General features: G+C 41.1%; 2 protein-coding genes across 3 annotated transcripts in view; one reads left to right on the top strand and one right to left on the bottom strand.

Moving 5' to 3' along the window:
- The window catches only part of GPR39 (G protein-coupled receptor 39), a 271,377-nt gene extending 265,173 nt beyond the window's left edge, over nucleotides 1-6,204 (top strand). The window contains exon 3 of the mRNA XM_069577729.1: nucleotides 4,739-6,204. Within this exon, the coding sequence (XP_069433830.1) occupies nucleotides 4,739-5,247 (509 nt within the window). The 3' untranslated portion in view covers nucleotides 5,248-6,204. The remainder of the gene's footprint in view (nucleotides 1-4,738) is intronic.
- LYPD1 (LY6/PLAUR domain containing 1) overlaps nucleotides 4,500-15,297 on the bottom strand; it is a 50,758-nt gene continuing 39,960 nt past the window's right edge. For both annotated transcript variants that reach the window (XM_069577764.1, XM_069577765.1), the window contains one exon: nucleotides 4,500-5,926. In XM_069577764.1, coding sequence (XP_069433865.1) covers nucleotides 5,691-5,926 — 236 coding nt within the window. In that variant the 3' untranslated portion in view covers nucleotides 4,500-5,690. The remainder of the gene's footprint in view (nucleotides 5,927-15,297) is intronic.

The raw sequence follows: 15,297 nt of genomic DNA, 5'->3' as shown, positions 1-15,297 counted from the left end.
GGGAATCTCTAACTGGTCTCCGGGTTCTCTTTCTGATGACTGTAAGATGAGCCATTCCTAAGAGACTCACAAATAGTTATGCTCACTTTAAAGATTTGAGGGGAGAAGAGACAGTGTCAGATGCACGATGCTGCCACATCCCAGGCGGCATAGCTTAATGCACTTCTGAAGACTAAACCAGACAGGCTGACTCGAATGCTGTTGAAATGTCAGGCTGCAGGGTGGGATGCTGTCGGACATCTGCATTACTTCTGTTTTTTAAACAACATTACTCTGCTGAGAATAACTCTGTGTCACCATCTAATGGCTCTTGTCAGTGTAGTGATCAAGGAGGAAAAATGGAAGTACTTTATGTGGAAAACCAGATAAGATATGAAGCTTTTCCTAAACCCAGAGTACAATACAGATCTATCAACAGTTCCCTTAGAACAGTTTACCTGCTTTTTGTGACTGACTTCAGTTCACTGATCGTCATTCAAGTTCACACTAAAGTCATTTATCTGCAGGCTACACATTATACCACACAGACCACAGGATTATAGATTTTTCCAAATATAATATACAAGTCCAAATTGATTGCAGCCCAACGTAAATTTAGTCAAATCTTTAATATACTCTATTAAGGCATGAATAAAATTTTAAAGCTTTGTCTCAGCTCTGGAGAAGCTGAGACTGGAGCTGAACCAGTTGTAAACAGCCAACATAAAACATTACTGTTGGACATGGTGTTTATTCTCAGCAATGTGTCATCTAATGAACTTTTGTTTTCAAATGTAAACATGAGCAATTTACCTGTTAATATAAAACAACAATTTTATAAGGGGGCTAATTTGACTCCTTACTCCTCACCAAGGCTAACCTGTATATCACATTCTCTATGGGCATACACTTCATGTTGGCCATTGGCTGTACCTATGTGTCCAGTGCTCCATTTTCCTAGCACAAAATCATCTTTCAAAGCGCAAGAGGAAAGGTACCAGCTATTTTCCCCACCTCCAGTTGAGATAGGGAAGTTTATTCGAGCAGCTCTGGCAGGTGTTTGGCACAGTCTGTGTTATTCCAGAACGATTATGCAAGGCTTAGAATGTAAAATTGTGTGCTTTCAGAATTTAGGCTTTAAATAATTTGTCATCCCTTATAGGGAACGCTTTATAGGAAAAGACTGGATGGACTTGGTCTACGCTATAGGTGAGAATGTGTAATGAGAAATATGACCCAGATTAAACCTTGGTTTACCTGCACTGTCAGAATCTTAGGAGGATAAATGCAGGCTGAGTGGGAGATTCCTTGGGGGTTTCCTTGGTTTGGCGGGACTCTCTGGGGATGTGGCTGAGTAGTGGGCAATGGTAGGACTGGGAAGAGGAAGAAATAAGGAGCCTTGCTGCTTTGGGGAGGGGGAATGAAGGATTACTTTAGCCACTAGCCACAGGGGGCTGGTCCCAACTGAAATATGTTGTAAAAGCTACACTGGGTTTCAAAGGCTTAGTGAGGAAAAAATGTAAAATACTGTATAAATATTTTGATTGGTTAACACATTGAAACCATGTGTGGAATGATATTCATGGCATACTGGATTAAAATTGATTTCACCTCTTTCGTTCTGAATGTGGTTGGGATTTTAAAATGACCATATATAGTACAGTTATGGTGGACAGTGCTACTTAATACCTGTTACATATAGTGGGGTTATGGTTCATGTTTACTTTCTTGCTTGTGTTTTATTTTTCATACTTAAAATGAGAGACAATATTGTGTCCAAGAAAAAAAAACATAGCTTGTGGATTTTGAAGTCCAGTAAGCATGTGTCTTGGCTATAGCCCTTGGGTAACTAACCTCTGAGACTCAATATCCTCATCTATAAAATGAAGAGCAGTTATCTTAGCAGTCATGAGAAATGCACAGGAAATTAGCAGAGAGCACTAAGTATTGAAACTAACAGAGGGAAAACACAGTAAGCAATTAGCATTAATTCTTCTTGCTTACATCTTATGACCTGTCCGATGCCTCATCTTTTAGACCTTGACCAGTTCTAACTAAGTTCCTTGTTTCACTTGTTCCCCAAATTTGTATTTTCTTGCATGTCTAAGCTTTGCCTTTTTTCTCATCAATGGATAATCTCTAGTCTGGTTCCCCATCTTCTGCTACTTGTTCAAACAAGGACAGCGGTCCCTAATCTTTCTTGTACCAGGGACTGGTTTTGTGGAAGACCGTCGTTTCATGGACAGAGGTTGGGGGGTGATTCAAGTGCATTACAGTTACTATGCATGTTATTTCTATTACATCAGTTCTACCTCAGATCATCAGGCATTAGATCCCAGAGGCTGGGGACCCCTGGACTGGCCTAAGGTCCCCCCTACTTACTACTTTAACTGTTGGAGCAAGAATTCTATTCTGGCTAAAACTGTAAACCAGCCACAGTCCTTCATCTGCCCTCATCCCTTGCCTCCTACCCGGGACGCTGGGCCTTTTATGGAACTCTGCTTCATTTGATGGGATGGTCGTTCAAGGACAGTTGATACCAGGCAAAGGGGGTGAAGGTAATGGGAGAATGAGGGTCATGGAAACAAGATCAAGAGGACAGACAGGAGAAGCAAAATTGTAGAACGTCTCTCCTCTGCCCACACGGCTGCCTCCTCTTTCTCCTTGCTTTAGAAGCTGTACTAGGTTCAACCCATGGTAACTACAAGGTGGCTCTTTCTTGCCTCCCAAAGTACAACTTCCCACAGTGCAGTATAGCAACACATCGAAAACCCTGTGTCCAGGTTCCATATTCTAAGAAATGTGACCTTATATGAAGATGCTTGTTACTTGTTTTCAGAAATTCAGTGGCAAGGAAGAGGAAAAAACTGAAAACTTGGTAAAGATGTGTGGCTTCCCTTAGGTAAAGTGAGCTACCTGGCTCCTTCACAATTAATGGGATGAACCTTTCAGTCAAAGCTACTTGAGATAAAAACAAGGAGACACAACAAAAGAACACGCTTGGAATAGTGCAGGTGGCTGGGTGCACCCATCCCGCTTAGAGCAATGGAAAAAAAAGTCCTTGATTTACTATGCAGCTTTTTTTTTTTAATATAATCAGAAAAATGTTGATTTTTGTTCTCATCCAGCAGCTGTAACTAGGTATTTCAGAATGTACTCTTAAGGTGATTTTTTTTTTTTTTGCCTTTCATCAGATCGATATGTTACTTTGCCTAGTTTATTTTTAGATTTACTGAGTGTTCTGCAGGTAGAAAAGGGTAGGAAACTCAAAGGAAAGAAGCAAATTGGTTTGTATTTCAAGTTCAGGCTGAATCTGGACAGGAGAAACCCTTAGAAATTAATAAGGGGGGCAGGTTTCCTGGGTCCTCTTTGCTGACAGCTAGGATAGTGGAAGGATTTACTGGTGGAGGGGACTGGGGAATTTCAGTGCCAGAGAATATAATCAGGGCCCCTCTGCCACCCTGAAAGGGATGCTCGCCTGTGTGTGTGTGGGAGGGCCAACCCCAGATGGGTAAAGAGGGTTGTTCTTCCTGGAGCATGAATGAAATATTTACTATTGATCAGAGGCAAGGAGGGGTCATTGCCAACAATCACTTCTCTGTAATTTCCTAGAAGATCAGAGGGTTTGAAAATGTGAATGAATTTTTCTATTACTTAAATTTAGGAGAGGAAGAATTTCTTAAAAATCCAAAACACAGCTCTAGGATATCAGCTGTTTACATAGCAACTTACACTTGGTGTCTTGGCACGTACAGAGATGAAGGCATGTGCTCTGCAGGTGCCTGGTCTTTGTCTGCTGTTTTACTGATGCTTTTGGTCACTGTGGATAAATACTGTGTGATAACAAGTATCACACAGCATCTTTTTCTCTGTCAGGGTGGTACAAAGAGCAATGATGGGGTAATTCAGAATGCAAACACATGGGCATGCAAAACATGGGCATGCAAACATCTGTCCATGTAGTCAACTTTTGATCCTCTTGGGGGCATCTTTTTAGGGCCTAATTTTTTTCTGGGCCACCACAGTGCAGCTTAGTGCAATAAAAAGTGAGCTAGTGAGTTATGAACCTGAAGTTAGGTATTTTCCATTATTTTTGGATAATTACCTTTTTCCCCCTATGAGGGTGGAAGATATGACATAGCTAAAAACATCTGAAAAGAAACAGAAATGCTCTTGCAGATATGAACATTGTAATTTCAGGTGTGCATACCTACTAAATATATGTCCAAAACACACTCTCGGTGACTCCTGGTTTTGCCTCCCCTGAAATGGAATGCACAATTAATGTCACTATAATTCTCTGTTACCAAAAGAATGCCACTTCCCTTTTCTTCAAAATATCACTGGATCACCTCTATGCAAGCATTCTTTAAACTACAAATATTACTTCATCTGATATGGCTATACTGTATCCACCTATCTTTAAAGGACAAAACAAGATTTATGGACTACATAAAATGTTTTCTAGATACACAACAATGAAAACACTTTTTAAATTAACAGGTATCAACAGGTATAAATAACTTGTCTAAAACATTTAATGGTCTTTAACACAGTTAACTCCCCTGGCCTTGAAAACAGTGTTAAATTCTTTTTTGCCAGTGACCAAAAAAAAAAAAGCCCATCAAGTGCACCTTGAAAAATTGGTATCATTTCCCTGCCAGTAAGCACAGAACTGAGGGACTAAATATTTTATGGGTATTTTTTTCATTGGCCTTATGATTTCTCTCCTCTTTCTCCTTCCCTCTTGCCTGCTCAGGGCTGATTGTTGTGACCTTGGCCGTCTGCTGGATGCCCAACCAGATTCGGAGGATCATGGCCGCGGCTAAACCTAAGCATGACTGGACCAAGTCCTACTTCCGGGCATACATGATCCTCCTACCCTTCTCAGACACCTTCTTCTACCTGAGCTCCGTCGTCAACCCGCTTCTGTACAACGTGTCCTCGCAGCAGTTCCGAAGCGTGTTCGGGCAGGTGCTGCGCTGCCACCTGACGCTTCCGCATGCCAACCAGGAGAAGCACCTGCGTGCCCACATGGCCTCCACCACGGACGGCGCCCGCTCTGCACGCCACCCGCTCATCTTCCCGGCTTCCCGGCACAGCAGTGCCTCTGCAAGAGCTAACATGGTTTTCTTAAGCACTTTTCACAGCGAGGCCAAGCCCGAGTCTAAACCTCAGGAGCTGAGTTGTGAGTCACCAGAACCCAACTTGGAGAGGAAACCAGCCAACCCTGCCACCAGGAATGGGTTTCAGGAGCACGAAGTGTGACTGCTGAGGAAGGCAGGCTAGACTGCTAAGCAGCACTCCTTACACGAAAGCCATGTTACCTTCATGCAGCAGTGATACAAGAAACTGTGCTCCCATCAGGGACAGGAGTGGAAGACGGGCCTGGGAAGAAAGCAGACAGCCACTGAAGTGTCAGCTAAGGGCTGATTCTGCCAGCCTGGCCTCAACTCTGATTACAGATGGGGCCAACTTGCATTCCACCTCCTTCCTTCCTTTAAGGGCACACTGAAAATTCAAGCTCTATGTATTCAGAGCTCACAAAGATGTTTTTTTTTTTTTACACTGAGCTCTTTGTTTCCAAAGGAACTAAAAGAACAGATTCCCCTCCCTACCCAGAATAAAAGGACACCCAGAAGAATCTCGGGGAGCAGGGGGAGGGCAGGCCAGAAGAACAATGCAGGAGGGGCTGACATCTCCTTCTGCCTTCAGCAGTGTGCCAAGAAAAGGGCTATCTTGAGGAACAAGATGGTGCTGGGGAGCCATGGCCGGAGGGCCGTGGCAGAACTGCTCCTTTTCTTGGGCCGGGGCCCATTGCAAAGAGGGGTGTTGCAGCAGCTGATGCACACCGAGTTCAGTTTCCCTGGGGAGCAGAAGGATTGGTACCCAGCCGAGGCGATGAGGCAGGCTGCCGACGATGCACACGACTTGCGGTACATGATTCCTGCAACACAGACCCAAAGGAGCGAGGTTAGCCTGCCTGTGCCGGCCAAAGGACGGCAGCCCCCCGAGCCCAAAGCCCAGGGACAGCACTTCCTTACTCCTCCCACAGCCCAGAACCTTGGTGGGTCCAGGAAAATACTCAAGGTGGTTTCCTTGAGCATCCAAAATCCACAACCTATGCAGTGAAGAAGACAGGCCTCATTTCACTTGCTTTTGACAATTTTTCTCAAGGCTATTTGAGATGCCAATACCAGTGAATAAAGAGCTGTTACTATCAAAGTTCATTTTTGTTTAAAGTCGGAATTCACACTGTGTACTAGACAGAGCTTTTTATTTACTTTTTTTGGTTTAAACTGTCTCATGCCAGAGAGGACAACAAGCTGAGCCTTAAGATCTTATCTCTGTTATTACTTTATAAGCGGCCACAGAGATGGCTCACAATGATGTGTTTATTAAATCCTGAATTCTCTCAATAAAGACCAAAGCCCAATGAGAATAAATGAGATCCCTCTGAAGAGGCCCTGTGGGTTCAGTGAAGGAGGGGTCTGGCTAACAGTGTGCTGAGCAGTGCCTCAGTCCAAGGGAAGTTTTGCCCTTAAAACATGGCCATTAGCCAAGTCAGCCCCACACAGCCAACACTTAATAACACATACTGTGTGGGCACATGGGTTTCTCAATAAAACTGGGGGCCCATCTTGAGCTCATGTATCATGTTCAAATTGTAGCCTACTTATCAAGTTAGGGTGTCTTGGATAATCATTTGACTTTATAAAGATGGGCATTTACTCAAGTAATAGGTAAGCTTATTAAATCCTTTCCTGGATGCCAGGCATTCTCCAGATGGCTATACTATCTCATTTACTACCTGCAACAACATTACAAGGGAGGCCCCTGAGATGATGCCCATTTAACAGATGGGGATAGCAAAGGAAATTTAATAACTTGTTCAAGTCACATTTCTAGAAAGCAGAGCAGCTGTGATCTGAACCAAGGATTCTGGTCCCATGCTGTCAAATCTGTAGCACTGTATATAGCAAAGTAGCCACCCATGTTAAACACAAAATGGTTTTGTTTTTCACAGCAGAGAAGACTATAGCTTTTGGTGTATGTGTGTCGCTATTTTGCATCAATGACTTACTTTTCTTTTTGGCCATATGATGTCACACTAAAGCTGGACCTCAAAGGAATGCCTTGTATCCCCCTCAGACACGCAGGGTAGCAAATGGGCTACACACAGTCCACCTGTAGCCAGGGCTCCCCATTCCCTGGGGTTTCCAGCAGGGATGTGTATTTGCATCCCCCTTTGATTTGGGTCCTTCCCCCTTGAGAACTGCTACTCTGGATGCTAGAGAAACAGTAAAATTGAAGTGCCTAAAACTTCCAAGTGAGAGGTAAAGAAATACTTTAGATTTACATTATTAAAACATACAATTTTATGTCATTTCTTTTCTATAACTACATGTTTTTAAGAGTTGATTTTCTTACACTGTTAGAAAAACCTGGAAGGTAGCTGGTCTGGTAAGATAAAGGCCCTGGACACAGGATGTGTGTGTGTGGCGGGGAGCACTGCTGATTTCTAAGGAACATGCTACAGGGTGTTTCCCATTTATAGATTTCCCAGTCTCCACATTTTCTAACCATTGCCCATTTTAGAAAGTTAAATTATTACTATGTTTTTATTCTTCAATATTAAAAGCACTAAGTGTCATTTGTCAGTTCAATAAACTTTTTCCCTTTAAGTAAATTTTTAAAATTAAACAAGTACTGAATACATCTTTCACTGTAAAAAAGTTCAGACAGATAACCTGAAAATAGTCCTTGACCTCTCACTCCAATCCTATGTCCTCCTAAGAGGTAAGCACTCTTACCAGTTTGTGATGCCTTCTTCCAGACCTACTGCTATGCACTTACATGTGTCCATGGAGAAAAGGTGTGTGCACATGTCCTAACAGCATAACATCCTATATGCTGTATATATCTCCTATGTGCATTTTTACTTAGAACATGTCTGGGGATATATTTTTAAGTCTAACTAAATAGAACTAAGGGTAAGTGATGAGACTGGTTAGATAAGTAATGCAAGATGGGAGCCCTAATTTTTGGACTGCTTCCCATCGGATATCTCCAAATCACTTGGCTCTGATGGCCAGTGGGGCCTACACTTGTGGCCCTGCAGAACTGTATATATCTGCATTCTTAAAATGTTGCTACCAGAGTGTCTGCCTGCTGATCAGCTTGAATCTAGGTGCTAAGATCCTCTTCTTTGGGACACTAACTGACCTCAGCACACACTCAACTACTGGAAGCTATTAAAAACAAAACAGCCTGCTTGGAATTAAATATCATTTGCAGCAACATGGATGGACCCAGAGATTGTCATGCTGAGTGAAGTAAGTCAAACAGAGAAGGAGAAATACCATATGACATCCCTTATATGAGAAATCTAAAAAAAAAAAAAATGAACATTTTTATTAAACAGAGACAGACTCACAAACTTAGAGAATGAACTTATGGTTGCTGGGGGGAAAAGTTCGGAGGAAGAGATAGTTAGGGAGTTTGGGATGGACATGTATACACTGCTATATTTAAAATGGATAACCAACAAGAACCTACTGTACAGCACAGGGAACTCTGCTCAGTGTTATGTGGCAGCCTGGATGGTTGCGGAATTTGGGGGAGAACGGATATATGAATACGTATGCCTGAGCCCCTGTGCTGTCCACCTGAAACTATCACAGCACTGTTAATTAGCTACAATCCAATTTAAAATGAAAGAGTTTTTAGAATAATAAAATAAGCTGTTTAGACAGTTGGAAAGGTTGAAGAGATAATCAAAAGCTGGGATAGGGTTGAATGAGGAGGTACATCTCCTATATTAGGCCAACCTTTCAAGAGAGGTGGCTATTTCATCTAATGCATAGAAACCAATACAAGTTATCAAAATGAAAAGATGACTATGTTGCAAAAAAGAAAACTTCAGAAGAAAATTTTAATGAAAAACAGGTGATTTACCAGAGAAAGACTTCAAAGTAATGTTCTTAAACATGCTCACTGAACTAGGGAGAAGAATGGATGAGCACAGTGAGAATTTCAATGAAGAGAAAAAATATAAGAAAGTATTTAATAGAGTCACAGAGCTGAAGAATACAATAACGGAATTGCGAGAAAAATGCTCTAGAGGAGTTCAGCAACACATTAGGTAAAGGAGAAGGAAGGATCAATGAACTCGGAAACAAGTCAGATGAACTCACCCAATCAGAGCAGAAAAAACAAACAGGTATCAAAAAAACCTGAAGATAGCTTAAGGGACTCATGAAACAATCTCAAGTGGGTTAATATTCACACTATTGGAATCACAGAAGAGGAGGGTAGAAGACTTATGTGAAGAAATATTGGCAACAGAGAAACAACTTGTTGGAACCCCCGTAAGACAAGCAGATTTTTCATGAGAAACTTCAGGCACAATACATAGGCATACCTCACTTTCTTTTTGTTTAACTGTCCTTCACAGATACTGTGTTTTTTTCACAAACTGAAGGTTAATGGCAACCTGAGTTTACCAAGTATACTGGTGCCATTTTCCCAAAAGCAACTGCTCACTTCATGTCTCTGTATCATGTTTTGGTAATTCTCACAGTATTTTAAACTTTTTCATTATTATGTTTCTTATGGTGATCTGTGATCAGTGGCGATTGATATTACCACTGTAATTGTTTTTGCCTTGTATTTTTACTTACGGTATGCACTTTTTAAAAAGGCATTTTAAAAAGCCATTGCACACTTAATAGATTACAGTATAAACATAACTTTTACATGAATTGGAAAACAAAAACACGTGTGTGATTTTCTTTGTTGCAATATTTCCTTTATTTTGGTACCCCTGCCCCCAGTATCTCTAGGTATGTCTGTATTCAAAATGCTGAAAGAAAAAAAACTCCCAAATAAGACTATTCTACCTGGCTTAGTTGTAATTCAGAACTGGAAGAGAGATGTAGAGTTTTCCAGAGAAGCAAGAGTTAAAGGAGTTCATTACCTCTAAACCAATGTTATTGGAAATGTTAAAAGGGCTTATTTAAGCTGAAAAGAAAGGGTGCTAACTAGTAACAAAACCTATGAAAGTAAACATCTCACTGATAAGGTAAATATCTAGTAAATGTAATAGATTAGTCACTTATTAAACTTGTATGAAGATTAAGACAAAAGCAGTAAAAACAAGTAACTACAACAATTACTTGAGGGATACACAAGATGAAAGTAAAATCTGAGTGGAGACAAGATGGAGGAGCGGAAGGATGCAGGCTTACCTCTTCTTATGGAAACACCAAAACATGGTATAGCTACTATGGAGAACAGTATGGAGAGTCCTTAAAGAACTAAAACTAGAGCTGCCACATGACCCTACAATCCCAACCCTGAGCAGACATCCAGAGAAAAGACCTGATCTGAAAGGATACATGCACTTCAGTGTTCACTGGAGCACTGTTTACAATAGCCAAGACATGGACCCAACCTAAATGTCCATCAACAGTGGAATGGATAAAGAAGACATGGTGCATATGTACGTTGGAATATGACTCAGCCACTAACATGAAATGCCATGTGCAGCAACATGAATGGACCTAGAGGTTGTCATATCATGGGAAGTAAGAGAAAGAGAAATAATTGTATGACACCCCTTATATGAGGAATTTAGAAAGAAATGATACAGATTAATTTTTTTACAAATTAGAAATAGACTCACAGACTTAGAGAATGGGGGGAAGGATGAAGGGAAGGGATGGTTAGGGAGTTTGGGATGGACAGGTACACACTGCTATATTTAAAATGGATAACCAACAAGGACCTACTGGATAGCACAGGGAACTCTGCTCAATGTCACGTGGCAGCCTGGATAGGAGGGGAGGTTGAGAGAGAATGTATACATGTGTATGTATGGCTGAGTCCCTGTGCTGTCCACCTGAAACTTAATCACAACATTGTTAATTGGTTATACTCCAAAATAGAAAGTTAAAAAAAAAAAAAAAAGACACCAAAATCACAACTAACTGCTGAACAACCATTGACAAAAAAACATGCTGGAACCTACAAAATAGATATCCTACATCCAAAGACAAAGAAGCCACATCAAGACAGTAGGAAGGGTGTGATGGCAATAAAAACCAGATCCTGTACCCTCTGGGTAGGTGACCAACAAACTGGAAAATAAGTATATTGCATGCAGAAGTTCTCCCACAGGAGTGAAAGTGCTGAGCCCTATGTCAGGCTCCCCAGCCTGGAGGTCTGGCAGTGGCAGGAGGAGCCCCAAAGGATCTGGCTTTGAAGGCCATTGGAGTCTGACTGCAGGAATTCCACAGGCATTCCACTCTTGGAGGCACACAAAAGGTCTGGTAAGCATCAGGACCCAGGGGAAAAGCAGTGACCTCATAGGAGCCTGGACCAAACATACCACCTGGGATTAGAGGGTCTCCTATGGCAGTGGGGGCTGGCTGCGGCTCACTGCAGGGACGAAGACACTGGCAGCAGTAGTTCTGGGGAGTACTCATTGGCTTGAGGCCTCCTGGAGGCTGCCACCAAGACTTGGCCCCTCCCAACAGTTACAGACTCCTGTGTATAGACTCCTGTGTTGGTTGTTTGGCTTCAACCCAAGCAACCAACAGGGTGGAAACTCAGCCCCACCCAGCAGATAGCCTGCTTAAAGTCAGCCTGAGCACAACCCTGCCCACCAGAAGAACAAGACCCACCTCCACCCACCAGTGGGCAGGAACCAAGCCCTCCCACAAGGAAACCTGCACACATCTCTTAGGCAGCGTCATCCACCAGATGACAGACAGCAAACAAGCAAGAAGAACTACAACACTGCAGCCTGCAGAACAGAAACCACAATCGCAAAGTTAAAGATGAGACAGAATATGTCCCACATGAAGGAGCACAGTAAAACCCCAGAAGAACAAATAAGTGAAGTGGAGATGGGTAGTCTACCTGAAAAAGAATTCAGAGTAACGATAGTAAACAAGATCCAAGATCTTGGAAAGAGAATGGAGGCACAGACTGAGAAGATACAAGAAATGTTCACCAAAGACCTAGAAGAACTAAAGAACAGAGATGAACAACATACTAACTGAAAAATAGACTAGAAGGAATCAACAGCAGAATAATGAGGCAGAAGAACAGATAAGTGAGCCAGAAGATGGAATGGTAATTACTGCCACAGAAAAATGTAAAAAGAATGAAAAGAAATGACAGTCTATAGCCTCTGGGACATAAAATGCACCAACATTTGCATTGTAGGGGTCCCAGAAGGAGAAAAGAGGGAGAGAAGACCAGAAAATATTTGAAGAGATAATAGCTGAAAACTTCCCTAACGGGGGAAAAGAAATAGTCCCCCAAGTCCAAGAAGCATAGAGAATCCCAGGCAGGATAAACCCAAGGAGGAAAATGCCAAGACACATTATAATCAAGCTGACAAAAATTAAAAGACAAAGAAACTATGTAAAGCAACAAGGGAAAAATAAATAAATAACATGCAAAGGAATGATAAGGTTATCAGGTGATTTTTCAGCAGATACCCTGTAGAACAGAAGAATACTAACTGAGGTTCTAATTCAGATTCAACTAAAAAATTAAAATTTTTACAAACAAGCAGAAGTTAAGAGTTAGCACCACTGGATCAGCTTTGCTACAAATGCTAAAGGAACTTCTCTAGGCAGAAAAGAAAATTATCTTGTTCCACACCAGGAACAAGAAAATTATGAATGGAAAAACTCACTGGTAAAGGCAAACATACAGTAAAGTTAGGAAATCATCTGCACACAAATATGATTATCAAAATTAGCAATCATGAGGAGAGTACAAATGCAGGATACTGGGCAACTTAAAACAATATTTTTTATACATAGACTGCTCTAGCAAAACCTCACAGATACTGCAAATCAAAAATCTACAATAGATAAGAAAGAAAAAGAAATCCAAACACAACACTACGTTAGTCATCAAATCACAACAGAAGAGAACAGAAGAGGAAGTGAAGAAAAAAGACCTACAAACACAATTCCAAACTAATTTAATAAAATGGCAATAAGAACGTTGTGTGTGTTAGTCACTCAGTCATGTCTGACTCTTTTGACTCATGGACTGTAATCTGCCAGGCTCCTATATCCATGGGATTCTCCAGGCAAGAATACTGGAGTGGGTAGCCATTTGCTTCTCCAGGGGACCTTCCCTCACCCAAGGATCAAACCTGGGTCTCCTGCATTGCAGGCAGATTCTTTCTTTATCATCTGAGCCACCAGGGAATACATATTAATAATAATCTTCACCCTAAATAGATTAAATGCTCCAAGCAAAAGACACACACTGGCTGAGTGAATACAAGAACAAGACATATATATATATATATATATATATATATATATATATATATATATATATATATATATATATGCATATGCTGCCTACAAGAGACCAACTTCAAATCTAGGGACACATAAAGACTGAAAGTGAGGGGATAGAAAAAGGTATTCCATGCAAACACAAATCAAAGGAAAGCTAGAGTACCAATACTCATATCAGTCAAAACGGACTTCAAAATAACGTTACAAGAGACAATGAAGGACACTAATGATCAAGGGATCGATCAAAGAAGAAGATAAAACAATTTTAATTATATACGCAACCAACATAGGAGCATCTCAACATATGAGGCAAATACTAACAGCCATAGAAGGAGTAACTGACAGTAACACACCTACAGTGGGGAACTTTAATACCCCACTTTCATTATTGCACAGATAATCCAGATAGAAAATAAATAAGGAAAAACAGGCCTTAAACGACACATTAGAGCAGATGGACTTAACTGATATTTATAAAGCATTCCATCCAAAAGCAGCAGAATACACACTGCTTATAAGTGCACATGGAACATTCTCCAGGCTTGATCACATGCTAGGTCACAAAGTAAACCTTGGTAAATTGAAGAAAACTGAAATCATATCAAGGATCTTTCCCAACCACAATGCTATGAAATTAGAAAACAGCAACAGGGGAAAAAAACTTCAAAAAAAAACCTACAAAAACATGAAGGCTAAATAATATGCTATTAAACAATCATCCATTTAAGAAATCACAGAGGAAATTAAAAAATACCTACAGACAAATGAAACAAAAGAATGACAATCAAAAACCTATGGAACACAGTAAAAGCAGTCCTAAGAGGGAAGTTTATAGTAATACAGTAAGTCCATTATATTCAACATCACAGCAATCCAAGTATGTGAATATATGCTCACCTCCCCCCTCAGCCTCTAGTGCTGAAGAAGCTGAAGTTGGACAACTCTGTGAAGACCTACAAGACCTCCTAAAACTAACACCAAAAAATGACGTCCTTTTCATCACAGGAGACTGGAATGTAAAAGTAGGAAGTCAAGAGATACCTAGTATAACAGGCAACTTTGGACTTGGAGTACAAAATGAAGCAGGGCAAAGGTTAACAGTTTTGTCAACAGAACAGACAGGTCATAGCAAACACCCTCTTCCAACAACACAAGAGACGACTTTACACATTGACATCACCAGTGCCAAAAGCAGATTGATTATATATTTTGCAGCCAAACATGGAGAAGCTCTATGTAGTCAGTGAAAACAAGACCTGGAGCTGATCGTGACTCAGATCATTAGCTCCTTATTGCAAAATTCAGGCTCAAATGGAAGAAAGTAGGGAAAACCACTAGGCCATTCAGGTATGACCTAAATCAAATCCCTTATGATTATACAGTGGAGGTAATGAATAGATTCAAGGGACTAGATCTGGTAGACAGAATGCCTGAAGAGCTATGGATGGAGGTTTGTAATACTGTATAAGGAGTGAAGTCTCTCAGTTGTGTCTGACTCTCTATGACCCCATGAATTGTAGCCTGCAGGCTTCTCCATCCATGGGATTTTCCAGGCAAAAATACTGGAATGGGTTGCCACTGCCTTCTCCAGGGGATCTTCCTGACCCGGGGTCGAACCTAGGTCTCCTGCACTGCAGGCAGACTCTTTACCATCTAAGCCACTAGGAAAGCCCAAACACTGTATAGGAGGCCACGACTAAAACTATCCCAAAGAAAAAGAAATATAAGAAGGCAATGTGGTTGTCTGAGGATGCCTTACAAATAGCTGAGGAAAGAAGAAAAGTGAAAGGCAAAGAGAAAGGGAAAGATATACCCAACTGAATGCAGAGTTCCAGAGAATAGCAAGGAGAGATAAGAAAGCCTTTTTAAATGAACATGCAAAGATAGAGGAAAACAATAAAATAGGAAAGACAAGAGATCTCTTCAAGAAAACTAAAGATACCAAGGCAACATTTCATACAAAGATAGGCAAGGACAAAGA

Source organism: Ovis canadensis, chromosome 2 (genome assembly GCF_042477335.2).
Source record: "Ovis canadensis isolate MfBH-ARS-UI-01 breed Bighorn chromosome 2, ARS-UI_OviCan_v2, whole genome shotgun sequence".
In the NCBI taxonomy this organism is placed as follows: Eukaryota; Metazoa; Chordata; class Mammalia; order Artiodactyla; family Bovidae; genus Ovis; species Ovis canadensis.
Note: the sequence above shows the minus strand (reverse complement) of the source record. Positions and strands in the feature narration are given on the sequence as shown.